This window comes from Struthio camelus, chromosome 4, assembly GCF_040807025.1.
Source record: "Struthio camelus isolate bStrCam1 chromosome 4, bStrCam1.hap1, whole genome shotgun sequence".
NCBI lineage: Eukaryota > Metazoa > Chordata > Aves > Struthioniformes > Struthionidae > Struthio > Struthio camelus.
Window position 1 is genome coordinate 8,162,715 of NC_090945.1, and position 21,632 is coordinate 8,184,346.

Genomic DNA, 21,632 nt, shown 5'->3' on the forward strand with positions numbered 1-21,632 from the left:
TTAGCACTTAGGAATTTACATACCAAGTCCGCTTCCTTCTCCCCTAAAATTATTATCTGCCTAAAAATAGCTGCTTTGAAACTAAGATTTGCTTAATTTTTCCATGCCAAGGTACCTGGGATACCGCAGTTAGGAGAGAAGCAAGGTGTCAAAAAAATTTTAACACACACAGACACACAGAGGCACTGTAGAGTACTGCAGCATTTCCGCTCATTCTTTTCCTACTCTTCTTTTGGAACAGGTAGAGATGATCTGGCAAGGAGTTGACCAGAAAAGTCAAGCTAGTAATGAAGCTGAACCTATACAATACAGTGAGCTGCTACACCCAGCCATTCAAAGCATCTGAGGATCCTGCAGGAGGAATGCGGACCCTCTGCTTGGTAAGTGACAAATGGGGCACACGCAAACCTGACACTGCCTTTCAAATATCTATGTTCGCAGACTTGAGCCAGACAAGAACATATCAAACATATCAACCCACGCACACATGCTCAGAGAAATTTAACTGATGTCCTGACCGAGTATCTCAAGACTAGATTTCAGAAAACAACGAAACCCTGCCTACTTGAGCAAGCTGCTTCTGCTTTTTTTTTTTTTTTTTTTTTTAAAGAACAAGCTATGTTTCCCAGTCCTTTTACCCATTCACCTCATTGCAATCATATACTATCAATATGAAACCTTGTCACCTAATAGTTCTTGCAGAAACACAAGACTGAAAACCTTAGCCTACACTTGGATTAAAGCAAACATTTCAATAGTTCTAGCTTTAGCATACTGTCACTCACAACAAAAGCAGCATTGAAATACTTTTCAGTACCTCCATCACTGTTTCCTTCTTCTGTTATGATATCCAGGAGTCTCTCAAAGGCATTTTCAAAGGCAACAATCTTCTGAATGGCTGCATTACTTTTTGTCAATTGCTGTAACAATAAGACTCCCTGGAGAGGTGGGGGGAGAAGCAATTAGACTTAGTTTTACTAAAAGAACATAAGTTTTTAAAAATCACAACTCTCAGCAGGACGCTACATAAGCAACATAACCTTTGGCAAGAATCACAGGGCGTAACTCCACACTCCGCAGTTCGGCATATGCAACAAAACCCACCACCGACATCACACCACAGTTATCGCATGCTTCAGTGTAATTCAGAGGGCAAGCATAGTACTGCCAAGAAAGACCCTAACTAATTATTAAAAAAGAAAAAAAAAGAAACTACCACACACACCTTACAGAAGAGATGAAGTGCATAACCAGAAAAAATAAGATTGTGGGGGTGAAAAGGAAGTACAACAGTGGACCTGACAGAAGGGTGACAAAGATGAAGTGACAACAGTCTACACAATGGTCAATGCTTGCATCAAACACACGATCACAGTTCTCTTAATTATGACGACATGCCCAACAAAAGCTTCAAACTCAACTGAACACTGAAATATTTGCAATTAGCAAAATGCTTTCTTTACATGCACTCACTTAACTTGATCCAAACTCTGCACAAGCATTCAACAACTCATTTGGCAGTTGTTAACTAAGAGGATAAACAGCCTTTGTTCTACACTTACATCATTTCGTATAACTTCCCTAGAGTCTGCTAGTAAATCCATGAGTCTTGAAACACCTGCAAGAAATATGTAATTAAGAAACAGCATAAAAACAGGGTTTTTTTCCACACTAGAGGTTATTAAAACACCTTGCTAAAGGCTCCTCTAGCCTTCTGCAATGTTTTTTTGTTGAGCTTCCCATTTCAAGTTCATCAGCAATAAGCTGAACCACTTACCCATAGGGCTGACAAGAATGATCTGCTGCACCTGAGGTCCTTGCTGCTTTAAAAGAGATGTAAGTAGTTTCACTCCAGGCCAGCGAACATGGAAATCAAATTCCTGCAAAAATGGAGAGGAGTACCTTAAGTAACAAACTCCTCAGTATGCAACTTTCTTCTCTAGATATAAGTTAAGAATAGGGACCAAACAGGTAAGGGATCTTAATGCCTGCAGGACAATTTCTTTTCTCATGCATCCTATTTCAGCATATGGACAGCAAGTCAACACCCTTTTCTATTCCAGGGTTCTTTCTGTTCCACAATCAGGAACATGAGCTCCCAGCAGTTTGCTTCACTGCCTTCCCTCAGGATTGGCTTTCCGAGCTATCTCCTCTTCCTAAAAACCAGGAAGGCCCATCCTCCAGGGATCAACCCCAACTAGCCCTTTTGTACCTTCTTCCCATTCCTAACCAGTAACAGCAGCTCCTCTGTTAAAAATGGGTTTTGAGAGCAAAATAAGACACAACAGCTCAAGTCCGTGGACAGGCTTTGATCAACCACAAGAAAACTGTGGGCTCCGCAGGTCAGCTTCAACTCAGCTGGTAACTAGACCCAGTCTCAACTGAGTCACCTCAGAGCTTTCTGTACTTCTAATCCTGTTAGGTTTAGTGGCTTACTTCAAGGTGATGCTTTAATACACTAATTTAAACAAGCTGTCTTATTTTAATCATGTCTTCCTAGTCACCAGGAAAAGTTTCGAGTACATGACAGCTCTTACTCAGTACCCCACCTCAGGGCAGTGGCCAAAAAAAAGGCTTAACGTTAACTGCTGCAACAACAGATGAATTTTTCCAACATTGATTCTTTTGTACAGTGCAAATCCAGAATTGCATGTTGCTGCTAGCAAGCAGAATGCTAAACTATTACCTCTGGAGAGAAAAAGAACACGTGACTTACAAAACACGGCATGCTTTCAGAGCTCCACAGTCATGGGGTGCAATTCCATTACACGGCAGTTGCATGCAATTGCACACTAAGCCAGTTTCAACAGCCACACAGCTCCCTCCAAAATAGGCTTCACCTATCTGTAGGACAGGTCCTTGACGTTTTTAAGTAGATGATCTTACATTTGGATCATTAGGTTTGATTCATTAAAATCAACAGAACCAAGATGCTGAGTAATGCCCAAGCCTAACTTAACAGACTCATGAAACCGGTATATCCTGGAGGTTCCTACTGTGCCCACTGCATTTACCCCTCTCAGGAATACATTTAGATGCCAGATTTTCTTACTCAGAATGTAGTTTCATACAGCCATCAACCACAAACAGAATTAACTGATGAGCTTGGTTCAGCTGCTGCAAATGAGCATTTCATTGTGAAGACCATTAGGATTTTACTTAGCACTTAGACTAACTGTAGTCATCAAAATTGTGCTGAATTGTTTCTTCATCTACTGAGGATGAAATTCAGTGTGCAAGGATTTAAGCCTCAGATATACAGACAATTATTTAATACAGCTGAAAACCTGGCAGAAGTTCTAGGCAGGAGAAAAAAAAAAGAGCTTCCTTCTATTGAAGGAGACAGACAAAAAAAGACTGATTCATGTTGCTCTTTTTCCTTTAAGTACAGTAATATTCTCAGGTTGGAAACAAAATGCAAACAATTAAGAATAAAGAGGCTGCGCATGAAGAAAAAAGCACTGGAAGATCACTTAAAAGTATCAGGAGATCATTACAAACAGCATTGCAGAAAGCAGTTACCCTTCCTACTTGAACTGTACCTCAACTGACCTTTCCATCTTACTTGCATTTAATGATCACCTGGTAAGTTATCCTAGCATGAGTGACAAGAGCTGGCCTTTGCCGAGCAGTAATTTTGACCCTATCTAATCACATATCTAAAACACTTTTCACCTTCTCCTAACTTAAAAGTAGCACTAAGGGCTTCATCCAGGTTGCCTTCTTCCCTGCATCCTCCAAACCCATGTATACGAAAGAGGCTGAGAATACTTGGCATTTGACATAGGCTTCACCAGAAAGGCAAAACTACAGCTTCATCCATTAGGATAAGCTCACCATGCTTGCTACCTTCAGTATTTACAGTTACTCACCTCCACAAGGGTCAGCAAAAGCGTGACGTTCTCTTGCTGTTTAATGAAAATCTCTGTGAACTGACTTCCCAAGTCATCAACTTGTTTTGGTAGATTTTCTTCTGTAACAATCAAAAAACATTATATTACAACATAGCATTAGGAGAAATTCAGTTAGTTGTGGGTTATATTCTTACTAAATTAGGGCCACAGAGGACAAAAAGGCAGCTTAGAGAACGACTGTTATAACGTTCGTAAATTGAACTTGTTTTCAAATCAAACACTGCTAACAAGCTGTGCACCAAGAACAACAGATAGAGAAAACCTATGTTATAAAGACAGTATTTCTAACCAAAGAGGTATGTTATTTTAAAAACAGAACCAAGCATCTGCCAAACAGAAACCTGATTCAGTTTTCACAGCAAGAAAAATATTATTTCCATCACTCATACATGTTCAGATTCACCGCTCTCACTGCTCCAACTGCCTGTTACAGACAGAATACCAGTCATGCTCTGAAGTGACCAGAGCATTGAGAGAAAAAAAGGAGAACCCTCCCTCACTTTGAACTGAAGAGCAGTTGATTCAATGATTCAATTTCTGCACACAGCTGAACTGAACCAGCAGAGAAGTTCATTGTCAGGACCATTCACTACTCACTGCAAAGCCAAAGTACGTTTAATTCCCCACCAGCCCGCTTGGCATGAAAACCAAAGCTAAATGGTTCAAGCACCTCATTTACTTACTTTCATTTAGGAATAGAAAAGAGATCTAAATATCAGCACAAGTAATTTTGACACAGATCAGCATCAAAACCTCTCAGTATTGAACTCCGAATTGATTTCACAAATAGGATGAAGTGTTCATCCCGTTTTCTGTTCTTTAGTTGTATGGAATTTAAGTTATGCCTCAATTTGGGCTTACACAATTCTTCAATGTGCCACTGCTGCGCAGACAGACAACAAATGCGAAAGTATCCCACAAGGCAACAGAACAGACATAAACCATGTCTATGCGCCACTGTCATTTTTCTAGGTCAAGTGAAAACGCTTACAAAGATATTTCAGGAAAACAATCACATTTAGGTACTACTAGTTGGAATAATCAAGGAATTGTCCATTGAAAAATTGCTGCCCAGGGACGGCAGATCAAAGAAGGGTTGACATCATCTTTTCATTTCTGACGGAAAGAGAACGCGTTTTGTTTAACGCCATTATGGTTTGAGACCTTAGCTTTTCAACTGATTATCAGTAGTTCAAACCTAATCCTGCTCAATAGCAGCAGGAATACAGTCCTACATGACACTAACGACCACCTATATGAATGAGCATCTCCTTGAGTTTAGAAATAGGTTGGTACTGTGCTTGGTTACATTTCCACAAGGTTTTTCCCAGCACCATAGAAAATCAAAGGGCTAAAAGCACAGAAAATAACCCCTAGGGAAGTGACAAACAGGACATAACCAACTCCAGCCAAGTACCCTTCTCCCTACAAAGCTTCCTCTACCTGCACTCCCAAACCACTTGCTTCTTTGCTCCCTCATTTCTGCACAACCTCAAAGCCACTCCTGTCCCACCGAGCATGCCATCACCTGCCCAGGCTCTACTCTACATTTACTCCTGCCAAAGCCCGTTAAAAAGTCAAACCAAGGCTTCAGTTAAGAGCTGCAGCAAAGACACTGATCATCTTCTAAATCAGGTTACCCTACAAATGACGCAGACGCGCATACAGCACTTCTGACACCATCTCACGCTAGCTGATGAAGCCACAGGCATAAGAACAGCCTGAAGCAACAACAACAACAAAATAAAACAAAACAAAAAGAAAAAAAACACGCACACCACACTTGGTAAAGCCAGAGAATTTCTGAGCCAAACCCAAAAGTCTGATTTAGGTCACTGAAATCACAGGGGGATTTTTGTCTTTAACTGCAGACTTCACAGCCTTATCAAGGAATCACTAACAAAACCTTGGTAACTAAGCAGCTATAAAAAGGATCAAAGATGGCCCATAATCTTGAAACTCTGTACCTTGTTAGGGATACGGCAGAACAAACGAAAGGACTCTACCGTAAGTATTTTCTTCCACTGGTACCAAGAAAACAATTTCAATTCTACCAATCCAATTTTCTTTCAAGTCAAACCGCTGTGGTGATTCATGACTAGCCACCAACTTAAAACTTTTTAAAAAAAGGACTGCCAATAGAGGAAAGAAGCTTTTATTTGGTCTTTAAGTCATCAGACACTACCTTATCATGTCTCTAATGTAGTGTAGTTACATTTCTCCCATGAAGCAGACAGATCAGTAGGTAGCTTTTAAGAGGGAGAGAGAAGCAAGAGTCTGCTGTAAACTTAAAGCAAGAGAAACTATGAAGAAAAGCTGACAAAATGAAGGACATACTGCACACAAAAGAAGTTCTCACACTGAATGTAAAGTCTCTCGTAGAATGCAGGTAAAACTGATACAGAACTCTCAAGTTGAGGGGCTTACAAGGTCTTCTGTCCCAGTCTAGGTGGATAAAAAAATATAAGCAAGCCAACTCCACCTAAGTTCAGTTGCTGAAGGAAAAGATGAATTAGTTTGCTACTGTCAAATAAGAGGCACTTCAGGTGAGAATCGCACACCGATTGCTGCAAACTTGAAAAAAAAAAAATAAAGGCTTAGGTTAAAATATTTCACTTTGAATTGGCCACAAACTGACTGCACATCTTGTCCTTTATTCAAGGTTAACTTACAAGGAGTGTTTGAATTTTAGATTACTTTTGATCCCAATCCTTGCTCTTACACAACTTCTAGATGCCAAGATTTTAAAGATTCAAACTTTCACAGACTCTTACAAGCTTGGCAGGGCTTTTGCTTATCCTACAAGCATGACTCGCGTTCAGGATGTTTTGGATTCTTCTAGAAAAGGGCCTAATTAAAGCTATATCACATCTTGTTAACCCTTAACTTTTCCTATTGGTGTTTGTTCTTCTACTAAACTGAAGAAAGAAAATAAGGAGGGGCAAGACAAAAAGGCAAAGCAGCAAACTGAAAGTGCATCTTCTGTTTCGTAGACGGGTACACCACAGATCTTACAGCCTGACTCCTGTCTGGAATCTCTCTTAACTTCTACATATTCTCATTGCCCAAATGAAAGGAAAGATGTCCATTTAAAATTAGCTCTCGATGATTCACCAACATCCGGCACTACTATTTCATCTTAAAGTCAACGTATTAAATGCATTTCGCTAAAAACAGCTTAAGATATGATATACGCAAAGCATTAGTGGCAAACCTATGGTGTAAGCGAACACTTTAACATGCATTGCTTAGAAGAGACACTGTGAAGAACACTCAAGTTCTGTGCACGCATTTGAGTCAACTTCTTGAAGGCTTCTTCCCGAAAAGAGAAACTCTGCGCACCCCTTCTGCTCATCAAAATCCCACCAGCACCAAGGCTGCACACTTCCATGACGTTATAAACAAGAATTTATCATTATTTCAATCTCAGGAGATCTGCTGACATTGAACATGCACAAGTTGCATGAAACCTGCCTAAGAGAACACAAATGAAATTGGGAAGGTACTTCAGCTCTAAAGCAAATTTATATTTCAGAGCAGATTGCAAGAAGCCTTCACTAACCTTCACTATAAGTCTTTACAGTGTCCTTGTAAACACAGAGGGTTATGGGTGTGAATAGCAACTAAGACTAAAATCAAGTGCCATAGTTAAGCAAAGGTTCTTTTACCTTCAGAATCATCTGTCAATGCAGATAAAAGAAAAAGAGAAAGAAGAGAAAGGTTCACAAGCTTTCCAAACAGCACAATCAATAGTAGCATAAGCTCAGATTTCCTAAGCAGTCATCCTAGCTCTCTGGGGCAAAAAGTACTACTTGAGGTATTTCTCATGGAAGTGATTGAGCAGAACAAGGTCGTATTTTAACACCACTGGTAATCACACATACACAAATTGGCCAGTTCTTTGTTGTTCTTGAGAAAACGTCAGTAACAATGCTTGTGAAGAGCAAGAGACTGCAACTCAACAGGCAGCTTCACCTCACATTTTGGAGGGCAAAAGCGAGAAAATGTTGCCGTTTCACAGGAGCATTTACACTCCCAATGCATATAATGCCAACTGGAAATGGGATACAAGGGCTGTCAAGGACTAGTTAGCCTCCTGGGGTCCACGGCAGAGGCAAAACGCTAGGAACCCACAGATATTCAGCATGCCCGAGATTTGAAAACACACTCAGACTTTCTCCCTATCTTAAACGTAGTCCGCTCGTGCTGTATTCACGCTTAGCCCAAGACCTTCAATCTTATTTTGGCAGACCAGTGTAATGGATTTTTAAGTTGATTGATCTAGAAGCAGAGCGCATGTGCTACGAGCTTTTTTATCTGTTGCTGAGTTTTTCCCTCTTAAAAATGTTAAGAGGCATGCCTCTGGCCCTTCAGTTTAGATTCCTAGTTTAAAAACTGGTCAGGCCAAGACTTGATTTAAAAATAAAAACAGAAGTCATTTTCCAAGTAACACCTGCAATAAGACAAAAAACATGCCAAAAAGGTTAACCGCAACCTGCAGTTTCCTTCACTGCACAGCTTGCTTCAATATAACAGCTGGTTACCCTTCTGGCAGAGCTACCTCCTTGCCAGTTGCCTGTGCGACTGTAACAGATACCTGGTCTCTATGTTTCCCAGCAACAGGAGCAAGTGCACAGAGACTCAGCATCCTAGAGACTTGACTCTCTGATCTCAAGGCTCCTTCCCAAACTGCTGCTTGCAAGGCCCTCAGCTCCATCTCATCCCCATTCTCCCAAACAAGGGAACTTGGGCAGTCCTGCCCTCCTCACCGTTCACCCTCCAAGAGCCTGAAGTGATTAAAAATCAACAGCTGTTTTACTCATCAAAAGCATCTGGCTCTTCCTCAGTCTAGGCACTCACAGCTCCGATGCATGTATTGCATTTTAAGAACATTCTCTCTGCACAAGCCTCATCTGCGTTGCTACTGCCATTTTCTTTACAGTGAAGGTGTTCCTGTGAAATAAGGAGTTCTTTTTAACAGCTTCGGCAGCACCATTGGCCTCCGAGAGCAGTTTCGGTGTCTGTTTGAGAGAGGCCCTTAAAAACAAACTCCAGGCTGCGGGGAGTGGAAAACAGCACACTGCTTATTTCTCACCATCCTATCTGTCCATTTCAAAAAGCCTTGGTCAGCTGCTTAAGCCTATTTAGTCTCTGTGCTCCCCTCAAGGCATCAGAGTAAGAAACCTCTTGAAATAATTGTTGAAACATAGATGTATAAACGTCTGTTTCCACATTTGATTATCCAGGGAAGGAAAGGAAGAGCATTATTTTCTAAAAAGCTATAGCAGGGCTAGCAAACAGAAGTCTCCCTCTTGCATACAGCCACTTCATCATAGGCACCCAAGATTTCATCTCTTGGTATCACTGCTAAATCATCAGAAAGTGTCCCATTTGACAGTAACAGTATTACCTTAATGCAAGCTACACAAAACAATTTCTTGCATTGTCATAATAGCTACACAATCATGAGGCAAGTCCCACTGTTAGCGAATCGCACACTATTAGCTTACAATTTCAACAAAGCCATCAAGGAAAGCACCCCCAGAGTTAATAAAACTTATTACCAAGAGCTTACCTTGTTCTTCCTCCTCTAGGTCATTCGATATTACATTGTAGAGAGTGTCCAAAGCATAGCCAATTATTTCAGAATCTGAACTGCGAATAGAAGAACCACTTTAATGACTTATTTATTTCCAACTTCTCTTACAATTTACGCTTTGTAACATTGCTTATCCCCACAGGCAGCTCCCTCTGCAGCATTACAGAAAGCAGAAAGGACTGATGTTAACGTATATTTTATAATACCATGTTTTTACCAACCATGAGTGGTCTGGTCTCTCAGTAAAGTCAAACTACTTCTCCCAGGTACATTCCCTCAGGTGGCTACATCCAGAAAGTTTGGTGGCAACAAAAGCACAGGAAGTTTCACTGTAATAATATCTTGTGTTTCCTGAGTCATCCCTTGCAACCTGCTCCTCAGGTATACCAGACACCCCTCTGGGAGGGGTTCAGCTCCATTCTGAGGACATCACCCAAGGAAGCTGCAGTACATTGGCACAGTCGCAGGAAAGACCCTGCCAGCCACCTCATCAGACAGAAGCACATGCCCCATTCCAGCACTCCACTGGAATGCAAAAATCACAGCTGGGGCTTCTCCTGAGCAGGCCAGTCTAAATGCCACTGACTCGGACTACACCCTGCTATGAAGAGCTCTCTAACTCCTAACCTCACCTAGAAGCTACTGGGTAGCCAATCTAACCCCAAAGCATTACTTCACCTGCTTTCACCAAGACTCTTTTCTTAATAAGCCAGCCCCTGGTTTGACAGGGGAAACCCGTTTCTTCTGCATTAGTTTCTTCGGCATTACAAAGCCTGAATCCAATCTGTGAATCCTAACCTACAACAAAGAAACAGCACAGGAGTTCCTCCTTTTAGGGGAAAAAAACATAACCATTTTTGCCACCTGCTGGTCTCCTCATAAACCAAATATGGAAGCCCAGCTGGTCAATGAAAAACACGGAGGAAGGCACCTCCACAATGCAAACGGAGGAACCAAGCCCTCACTTCTCACGTCGTATGTAGCCCTCAGAAGAGGGGGCCGCCAAAACTGGACCTCTCATTCAAATTTCTGTGCAACTATTTCTGCTTTCACTAATCTCCATGGCATACAATACAAGGCTCCCACACAAAAGATGATTTGCATTTTAAGGCGCTCCTAGGCTAGTTCACAGCCAAGGTCTAAAGATAACCTGCCTAACCTGCAGTCTTAAAAGCCAAGGGCTTTTAAGTTAGGGTTTAAAAGCCAAGCCCTAACTGAGGCCAGCTATCTCTGCTAGACCACTAATTAAAGGCAGACCTATAGCAGTTGTTGCAACCAGGAAAACCAGAGCTGCCCTCAAGGTGATCCACTGAGAGGACAGAATGGAGCAATCCATACCTACACTTCTTGTATCACTACAGCAAAGGCTTTAGGAAGCTCTTCGAGTGACACATGACCTCCCTTTCTAAGGCCTGCCCACTAAATCAAAAGCTAAACAGGCTAGAAATACCAGGTCTCGATTCAGTTTATTCCTTCACTTTGAGTTTTATCCTCAGTGCATGCCACACAACTGACACCACCTGCTTTTCATTCGGGCTGAAACCAAAAGAAAAAGAAATCTCCTCCTCTGGCAAACTGTTAGTCAAAGCAAGTAAAGGAAGCCTTTAGTCTATTTACAGGGTCTTATCCAGCAGGTATGCTCAGATTTCCAGATTGCATGTTTTCCATTTTACCTTCACTGTAATTTTAGTTCTCTGACAAAACACTACTACAAATCCTACATTTTTCATATAACTTAAACAATTCCACATCTGCAAAGTACATAGAAACAACATGCTGCAGACTTAAAGAACCCAAAACCTTAGCATTGCTTTTCCTTTCCGTCCTCCTCCCAGGAAAATCCTAGCAGATAAAAAAATAAATACTATATTTCATATAGATATATAAAAAGCAGGCCTTTTTTCTTGAGGAAGAGGACCGCATCACAAGACGAGGACAGCAGCATGTAGCAGCTTCTGCTGTTCCCTGGCTTGCTTCCATCTGCTGTTCAATTCATACAAGATTACTTTATCAATTATTCTGTTCAGACTGAAGCTGTGCACCTTTTGCTCCGCAGTGAAACTCATTAGTCAAGAAATAGATTTGTAGTCTCTCATGCATCCAGAAGAGATGCAGCCTTTCTGCAATGCAATAATCCAGCATAAGCCATCTGAGGCATCTTCCCTCTGCTACTCATGCTTCTAAGTGGCACTCTACCAAAGTATCAGGGCAGCACTGCACAAGTTCCAAACAATAGCAGAGCAAAATTATAGAGAAGTGAAGGCATCCATGTATCATCCTGCCCAGCTGGGAACCCTCAAAAAGCTTTTACCACCTTTTCAAAAAGTAACTTTTGAAATTGTTAGAACACAGGTAAGATAGGGCTATGCTGCCAAGTACAGCTGAGAAAGCTGAGCGTTTCTATCAAGTCAGCAATGAAAGCGCGCCTGGAGAGGACAGCATTTTGTTCCCCCTAAAAACTCAACTCATGGAAAAGTGATCCAAGGAGATAAGGATGAAGGCATCTTACCTCTTACCAAAGTTCTAGTGAAAAGCATATCACAACTCTGAACATCTGGAAATGACAGCACATAGATAACTGCGATTTGTGTATTAACTTAATAGTTACAAAAAAAATTTGATTTCTCTTACCCTAGCTTTACATCATTCTTTTCTAACATGTTTCAAGTGACTGGCACTGTCACATCCCATTTTTGAAAACATACATTAGGTAAGCAAAAGCAAAGAAGTTAAGAAAGATCACGTTCAGTTTTCATTCCGGTGCGTTTGTTCTCTCTCAGCAACAGTTAAGTTGTACTAGCCTGTTTTACAGTGAATGCCAAATTATTTTAAAAATCCCTGGTAGGATGTGGCAATATCTAGAGAGCAAGTCAACAGAAGAAGCGTTCTCCTTGTAGATCACTGTTTCTACTTCATATTACGAAGTGAACACGTGGTAAACTGATTGTATGAGATTTTACATCTGCAACATTTAAAGGCTACTTCAGAAATGCTATCGGGCTCCAGGATAGCTGATGTGCAAAAATGAAAAGCTACTGCAAAAAAATCAGTTTTCTATAGGACAACATTAAGCACGCCTATCTCACAGAGGCAGGAGACTGAGTTTAAGGCAACCTACAAGGAAACCACGTAACAACTGGAACACCACGTTCATTTAAAAGACCCAAGTGGTCTATCTCTGCTCTAGGATAAAGGCAGCTGTAAAAAAGTAGAAGCTGCCAGTAGCAACCGTGGAAGATCGGAGGACAGAAATAAGAACCCAATACAAGAAGCGCTCACCATTTCCGCATAGCCACCCTGTAAACCAGCCCCTCTTCCTACCAAAGTAGGAAGATGAAGCTCTAAATGCCTCTCACTTAGCACTACCAACTTCAGAATTAAGAAAATATCAGTGTAACTTACACAGACCTAAAGAAAAACACAATTCACTACAAGGAAAGTAAGCAATTACCACAGAATAAGAGGCTGCAAATGGGAGTAAAGAAAAACTACTACACAGCTGATGCACCACTACTCCTTATCACATCAACTTCCAAAGAAAGGAGCAACTGATTCACCAAAATCAGGAGCTACACTGGAGATGAAAAGTGGCTCCTGCACCCCTCTTTTTTTTTTTTTTTTTTAAAAACTCAAGGGCTACATGAACAGTGGTTAACATAATTTGCAGGAAAAAAATCTGCTATTAAGCTTGGTTGAGAAAGTCTGAGTCAACTGACTTATAGATGAAATAGCAATTCCACAATGAGCTTGCATTCAAAGTAACCATCTCTTACCAAAGTTGCTTCAGTTTTTCATACTGCTCTTTCGTATTCCAGCAGGAAATATGCCACTGGAAATATAACACTTGTACATCAGGCCCTACTTATTTTTTTGTAAATACATAATAGCAACACACGTTTTCACTTGTCACTGGTCTCACCTTCATTATGCCAGTACTTTGTAGACCAGCTTTCCATTCCACACACACACAGCCTTTCCTAATTCAGCAACCCATGCCTGTTGTTGGCTCTTCCCTCACAATTCTCTCTTGCCTCACCTGATACAGCCCAGTCAAGCCCTGTTTCTACTCAGCTGGGACCTCAAGGGGAATCCCATGAGTTATGATCACGTTTAGGTGGAGAGAAAACATTAGAACTCCAGGCATATGCTCAGGACAACAGGCAAATAGGTGCGTAACATGCCCAATCACCTACCATCTACATGAGATGACAACCATCAACAGCTTGCTGGCAAAAAAGCTTTACCTCCAGAGGTCAGGCCCTGACCTTCAGGCCATTTATCACTGTAAAAGCAATACTCTTAAAGCTCACTTTTAAAAGTTCCTTCTTCTGAGCTTAGCATACTATTTTCATGGTTCTTTCAATTGTTCTTATCAAACTCGAGTTACTGTAAACTCTGACTCAAACTTCAAAGCAGCAAAGTCAAGATACAGGACCAGCTCATGCAAGTATATAGGCCAGCTGATAGGCCGCTCCACTATGAAACATGCAATAGAAAAATAAGCTATCACTGTTTTTTTGGAAACCAGCATTTTTTTGTAAACCTAAAACCACTCAAAAGCTAGAAAGCACAAAGGTGTATTTAACACTTGTTGAGCTGCAGCCAGAGTCACACAACGCATCCAAGCAGAGCTCCAGCACACACAATTTCTGAGAAGGTAATCAGAGAGCCCAAAGAGCCCAGAAAAACCCTTCAGATCATAATGTGAAAGGTTTGATTCAGCATCTCAAAGGAAGGGAGATGCATAGAGCCCCGCCTCCCTTCTCAAAGTTCAAATCTGGCCTCAGGAGCAGATAAGTGGATGAAAGCAGGCTCCTTGACCTAAATTAATGAAGGGCTTCCCCTTCATGGGAGTAACACTTACTCCCGTAACATCCCTTTGATTGTCTTCATCATAGAAATTCTATGCAGCCCACAGATTCAGCTTGAACAGCAAGTAAAATGGAAATAAAATGGTCTCTCTCAGACACAAGCCTCTTACCTTCTCCCACCTGGTGTAATTGGCCAGCAAGCAAGGGCAGCAAGAGCCTTCAGCGAGTCACTGAAGGGTTTCTTGTCCTGCCTAAGCATGTGGAGCAACGTGCTGCCATTACATAGACTCACGAGGCCTCATTCTGGATACTCAGCTGCTGTATTCCTAACTTTGGTCCACCTAAACATTAGAAGATGCCCTCCTGCTCCACCTGCATTCACACGCAAGTATTTTTATATGGCTTTATGACTGCTTTTTTTACCGCAGGTCTATGTTCAAGTCCAGACTGAAAGACACACTTGTCTCCCTAAGCATCAGGCAATAAGCAGCATATGAAGCTTCTATCAGAGTACCACGGAGGTGCACTTGGGAGCACCTGCCCTCCCGGCTCCTCCCTTTCTTTTCTTACTTCTGAAACTTCTCCTTCCACAGAGTACCAGAGCTTTCAAGTTGCAACACATGCTATTATAATTATGCTATTATGCTATTAACACAGCTCAGCAATGCAGTCAGTTGCAGAAGGAGATGGACAGCAAAGATATTTAACTTCTATATTGCATAAGTATTACCTTCTAATCCACAAAAAATATTTAGGTTAGCGTAGTTTGTCTTGACAGCAGCCCTTTCTACATCAAGGGAACATAGCTCTATTGACTCAAACCCTTCGGTATAAACACCTGCATTGTTCCTCACAACACAACTATTCTACCAATTCACTTAAAGACATACATCTCAGAAAAATCAATTTGCTGACTTGATTTATTTTATTTTGTCAAGTTCACCTTCTGTCCTAGTGACAGGTTGATTTGGGTGTTTCAAATGCCTTTTTGAGTTAACTTGGTAACTTAAATCTTAAGTTTCATCTGTTCCACATGTAGCAGAAATTAAGGTATACCTCAGTTCCATCACTACCTCAGGGCTACTTTTCCTGTCCCTCTCACCTTCCTATATTCCATCATCTCTGCTCCTTCCGTCTCTAGATACAGGCTGATTAAGCTCCATCGTCATAAGAAGTTACCGCAACAGAGGAGTCACAAATTAGAAATCAAGTTCCCGTTCTCATTATATAAGTTACAGAATTGAGAAAGAAGTTCATGCTGGTCAGTCGCAGTGGGAGTGCAGTACTAAGTCACCCCCTGGAGCCCACTCTCAGAAGCTAGCAATGCGCTTACCGGTCTGTCTGAAGAACATGGATAAGATGTTCCATAGCCTGTATGCCTACTTCCAAACGATATTTCTATTCGGGGGGGAAAAAATGAACAGTTAATGGCCCAACCCAAACGTCAAACGAAGCTTCTTAAATACTACGTTCCCAAAGTATTATGTAGCTTTAGGAATCTGTAGGAATTCAGGCACTAACCTTGGATAACGATTTAAGAGCACGTACAGCATCCCTCCGGTCATCCAACAGGGTAGAAGAAGCTACTCGATCACAGAGCTTCTGGATCTGGAAGCGTACAAGACACGTTTGCACTGAGGCGGCAGCGGTCATACAACTTTTGTGACAGTGCTGCAGAAAGCCCCGCCTGGGTTCAGAAACAACACCCCACAGCGCCTAACTCCCCCGCCTCAAACCCATTCGTCTCAGCAGACCGGCGCCGTGCTCAAACGCACAGGCCAGGCCGCCCCGCGCCCTTCCCCCCCCCCACCCCCGCGCGCGCAGGCACACACGCCAACGGCCGCCGCCCCCCGCCGACTCACCGTCTCGGCGCCCGAGGGCTGCGGCCCGGCGCTGGGGCCGCCCATGACCCCCCGCAGGAAGTTCATGGCGGCGCTGCGCGGCCCGGCCCGGCCCGCACCGCCGCCGCCGCCGCTCCGAGCCCCGGCCCCGGGCCCTCGCCGCCGCCACCGCCGCCGCCCCGGAAGCGGCCGCCGCGCCTGCGCAGCGACGTGGCGCCGACGTGGCGGCTCTGGCGGCGGGACCCGCCCCCGGCGCGGAGCTGCGGCGGCGGCGGCCGGGAGCAGCTGTCCTGGCGGCTCCTCCCTTTCTCTTCTTCCTTTGGCAACGTCTCCTTCCACGAGCGTGGAGCGGGATCCCCCACGGCCTGCCAGGAACCGCTGCCTGCTCACAGGCGTTGCGTCCGGTGCGTACCCAAGCACCTGGCTGGACAGCGAGCTCAACAGCAGCGGCCGGTCTGAAGTGCGGCCAGCTGCGCTGCCAAGTGTTTACTCGCTGAAGTCATCGCTTGGAAGCGCGGGAGCCCAGCTCTTCTGCAAAGTCAACAGCAGTTGCACACGCCAAGAAGCTATCGTCAGCTATTCCACTGACAGGCAGATAAAAGCTTGAGCTGTAGCGCTTCAACAGACCTTTGAGCCCTTCCAGAGGAACAATGCTCTGTGCGCATTTATTCTATCAGTTACTGATCCCCCCACTACTAACTCCTTGCACTAACTTCTGTATGCGCTTAACGCAACCAGACCTGTTTAACATCCCCAGGTAAGCTAGAAGTCCATTCCAATTCATTACATGACCAGCGACCTGCAAAGGCCGTTAACTCGGCTGACTTACCAAAAGGTGTTTTCAGGCCTTACCTGAAAAGCTCCAACTGCTTTGGACAATACTGACTTTTCCATCAGTCTTTCAGCTGCACAGGTATGGAAAATAATTTAACAGGCTGCATCAGGTCAACAACGAACGCGGAAGACAAGATAGTCCTATTGCTGTGGTCTGTCCACTTCTTCTGACTCACTGTCTCTTTGAAAACCACCGCAGCAGCCATATCCACCAAGTGCTCCATCCTGAGTCCGAGAATACTGCCTGTATTGCTGCATACAAACAAAAATCCCTCCTTACTGTAATTATTAGCCCCATTAAGCTGCTTAAATAGGGTAGAGCATGAGAAGGAAGGTAAATCTTCACTTTGGGATTATTTCAAGTATGTGTTCTCAGATTAACTCCTTTTCCATTAATTATAAATGGAAACAAAAGCCCTGAGAAGAGCTGGTGATGCTTTTCTCCATAATTGTTTGCACCTATGCACATTTCTGCCTGCATTTTCAGGAGCGAAAAACAGCCTAAAGTAGTAAACAGCTCTAAATATCCTACCACTTCCTAGCATGTTTCGCTACGTATTTGCTCAGAACCAGCAACAGATCTGCGGTGGGGTGAGGGAGTTAACTTACCTCAAAACCAAGCCCCTCCTGGAGCCTCAAGGGATTTATGTGCCCAGATCAACTCTGAGAATAACTTCCCGACTTGGAATTTAGATGTTTTCTTATAATGGAACAAAAAAATTGAAAAAAAAATCAGAACAAATATAAGAAAACTACAACATTCTTTAAGAAGCCAATCAACTCAGGGACAGAAGCTTATCCACATACCAGTTACAGTTCAGTCTAAGAGCAGAGCAACAGATAGTGACATCTCTTTCAGATGCTGAAGTTTCCTTCATTGGATGGTGCTCTTGTAGGCGTTTCTGCATTCCACGCTGAGGAACAATATCCAAGCAGCAGTGCGCCAAGTGAATCAAGTCCCCCCGTCATCTACAAGGCATTTTATCTGCATACCAGCTTCCAGTCTAGTGTTTCCCTCCTAGTTACTGATGGAATTTTTGGTTTGGGTTTTCCTCTGTGCACTTGCATATCAAACAACAGCAATATTTTATAGCTAGAGTAGCAAATGAACACAGAAAGGAACTGCTAATTTTACTTGAGACTAAAAGTTGTCACTGGAACATTAGATTTCCATATTCTGTTTTTAAATTGCCTTGGAATGAAAGCAACTTGCTATTTAGATGTGTGGCCTATACACTTCCAGACTAGGACTAAATTAGGACCTTACAGCTCTAAGGTAATCATCTGCTACAACTGCTACTGCTTCCTGAAATTATTAGCTCAATACTGAGGTCTTAAAGTACTTACTGTTAAATTAACACGGTAATCTATTTTTAACCGACTAAAATAGGCTAGGGTTGTTTCTAACGTATTTTTAGGAGACCCTTCCCCATGAAACAAAGGTAACACATACAACTGTTTGTCACTTTCTACTCACTGAATTCATGGCACAGTTGCTCATTTAATTTCAGGGAGAAAACTCCCTTCTTTTCCAAAGAGAAAGCCTGTACAGTCTTCCCCTTCCACCCCAATCCCTAAATTTATTCCTACTATCAGCATTTTACACTCAGCTGTCTGTGACTATGAAGTCCCCACAATAGGGAATATGTCCTCCTGTTCTTGCGTCCCAGGCTTAGGACAGCTGGCTTCTGCTAGACCAAGATGGGATCCTCAGCCATACAAGTGCATTCTATCTCCAGAGTTACACATAAGGTCAGCTATACTAAAACATTATGAAACAAGCAAACCAGCTTTCCACGTATCTGCTGTAATTCTGAATATATTTTAGTGGACCACGTAACCTTTTTTCTGTGAGAGCTTTTGGGTTCTTCTTCTCCCCCCATCAGCTGAAGAATTAACACACATTTAGATTGAAATGCATAATCGAAACTAAACACTGCAAGTGAAGTGAGATAACTTGCTCTTTCCTTAAATTTTTCGACTTACGTGTTACTACATAAAAGGAAAAGATGGAAAAAAAAACACTAACAGCAATACTTGGATATCAAGTCAAAATAAAGCATTTTAATTGTCTAAATCACGGCTTCCTCCTCCATCTACACGGAGGCACCAAAACCAATATATTTGTCAAAAAGATTTGCTATCACAAAAATCATACCAAAACAGGCTTCAGTGAAACAATTTTATTCATTGATAACTACATTTCCATAATGACAGAAAGGTAAGCCATAATCACCCCCAGTCCTCAGGGAGCTACACAGGCTTTTGGATGTGGCAAACGTCTCAATCTAATAAAGAGAAGGCACAGGACACGTACTTCTCATTTCCGCAAAACTAAACAAACACACACTTGCAATTCATCCTTCACCTGCACTGCATTCTCCCTCTTGGAGAAAGACGCCCCTACTAACCAATTGCCTTCTCTCCAGCATGAGCTTCCCTGAAGGACTCCCAAGCCCCAGCTTTCTCTGAAACTACAACTTCCAGGGTGCTTTGCTGTGACACTAGACTTGTACTGAAACCTTAAAGCTGACCACACATTTTCTTTTCCGCTGGTAGATGGAATAAAGCAGTGTAAGACAGCCTGGCCTTCCCTGTATGGCTATCAGCTGGCATGGGGAGCAGAAGATTTCGAGCTTGCTGGGCAGCAGGAATATCATTTGCTGAGGTCTGCTCACCTGGTAACAAAAGCCAGGCAGGATGTTTTATAGCAAACAGGGTTGTGTCAGCAGTTTCCCGGGCCAAAGCAGGAAAAGGCTGATGTGCATTAGCAGGACACATCTAATGCTGGCCTAGCTCTGCTCTTCCCACCCAGTGCAGTGCTGCAGGTTGCACTGGGGTGAGAGGGGCTGATCTGCAAGGCCTTTGCCATTACAAACTATTTGCTCACTTCCTCGCGGTAATTTGGCTTTACAAAATTTAGCTGTAACCAGGCCTTCGCTTTTTGCCTATATCCAAGAGTGGAATCAAAAGGACAAACGTAACTCTTATAACACGTGTGATTATAAAACAGGGCCATAAGGCAGCTCCTGCATTATTTGCATCTGTCCTAGTTTGTGACTTTCTGGGATGCTCTCTCATACTAAATTGCCCAATAACAGCAAAAGAGAAGGGGGGAAGAAAAAAAAAAGTATGCATTTCTCAAGAAAAGGGCCTTGGATACCACAATGGTTAAGAAAGGTCTGCTGAAACCTTAAAACAAATAGGACACCAAAACCAAAAGTGAAGGGAAGAAAAAAATAGTTACTTCAGATAATATACATGACCTGTAACAGCAAATAAGTAACACCTTAAGACAAAGGCAGTTTTGTTCCAGAAAACGCTTCGCCTGACACAGACTTCGGGGATTGCTGGGCGGCTTCTTTTCCTAGGATGCTTCTTTGTTGCAACCTTTACACATGCCCCCACAGAGTCCATACCATTTCCATTACTGAATACAAGTTACAGGTGGTGATTGTAACAGCTCTTGGGAAAATTGTACCTCCTGCCCTTGCCAGGGAGGATGGTTTAAAGTACTTTCTGAGGCCAGTGGCAAGCAGAAAAGACTTAACTCATCAAAAATGCTGAAGCTGGGCAACAGGCACCAAAAATCAAGGGTCTCCTTCTAAAAGACTGAAATTTTGATTGCCAAGCTCCTTACATCCAGAGCTTCAGTGAAAGAGGTGATTTGCTCCCAGAGTAGGTGTTGGCTGTGCCCTGGCACACACCCTCAAGTCTAGCTTGTCTTACCTTGGGAAGGAGGTACTGCAGAGGTAACTGTGTTTGCTGCTGGCCTACTGAGTTGATATTTGAATATTTGAACCTCAGAACTATTAGCTATTTTTTTAGTATACCTCAAATACACATACTGAAAAAGGGCTTCCTCAATTTTGCTGAGAAATCCTGAACTAAGCAAGCTATGAACAGGGGAAAGCTTCGCATGGGACACTGCTTTTAGTCCAACTTCATTTGCATCCTCTTATTTATTAGGTGGCTGGAGAGTCCTGCCAAATGCAAAACACTGCACCATTTAGCTGAAATCAGCCTCCAAAAAGAGAAAGGGGCCAACGGTGAAAACACCGGCGTGAACATAGCGAGCCTGACTGCCAACAAGCCCGCGCGCTGCTTAGCCGCACTGACACCAAGGACGCCCCCACCTCGACTCCACCACACTCGACAGCGCAGTAAGCACCTGCTGGAGAAACACACCCTTCTGATATTACTGCAAAACAGAAAAAAACGTAAGTCAAGCAGTACAAAGAACTCCTATAGCAAAGCCGCAGCAGCTGAGGAAAAGGCACCTCAGCGGCACTCGGGCGAACCATCGCTCGCCCCACCGCCTTCTCTGCCGCCCAAGAAGCCGGAAAGCGGTTGCCCCCGCGGGGGGCTGCGCGCCCCGAGCCCCGCCGCCCGTTGGGCCGCTAACGGTCGGCGCGCGCCCCGCCCACCTCCGTTCCGCCCCCGCGGGCTCGGCGGGAAGCCGGCGCCCCCCCCCCCCCGAACGTCACCGCGGCAAGCCACACGGGATTGGCGGAGAGCGCCCGAAAGGGGTTCCTGCCTGCTCACGCAGGGGCAAGACAGTACGGCCGGCGCGGCGGCGCATGCGCGCCCGCTCTCCTCCCCCTCCCTTCGCTTTTGCCCCCTCCCCTCTGCG

At 43.4% G+C, this 21,632-nt stretch overlaps 1 protein-coding gene across 3 annotated transcripts in view; it reads right to left on the bottom strand.

Annotated features, from left to right (window-relative positions):
• The window catches only part of USO1 (USO1 vesicle transport factor), a 37,934-nt gene extending 21,596 nt beyond the window's left edge, over positions 1-16,338 (bottom strand). Inside the window, exons 1-8 of one of the 3 annotated variants that reach the window (XM_068941310.1) lie at positions 16,187-16,338; positions 15,846-15,932; positions 15,658-15,722; positions 9,490-9,569; positions 3,873-3,973; positions 1,778-1,880; positions 1,563-1,618; positions 818-938 (exon numbers count right to left, since the gene is read on the bottom strand). In XM_068941310.1, coding sequence (XP_068797411.1) covers positions 818-938; positions 1,563-1,618; positions 1,778-1,880; positions 3,873-3,973; positions 9,490-9,569; positions 15,658-15,722; positions 15,846-15,932; positions 16,187-16,252 — 679 coding nt within the window. In that variant the 5' untranslated portion in view covers positions 16,253-16,338. Of the gene's footprint in view, positions 1-817; positions 939-1,562; positions 1,619-1,777; positions 1,881-3,872; positions 3,974-9,489; positions 9,570-15,657; positions 15,723-15,845; positions 15,936-16,186 lie in introns of those variants that run through there. The other 2 variants (XM_068941309.1, XM_068941311.1) reach the window with 2 other exon arrangements.
• Between the last annotated feature and the right edge of the window lie 5,294 nt (positions 16,339-21,632).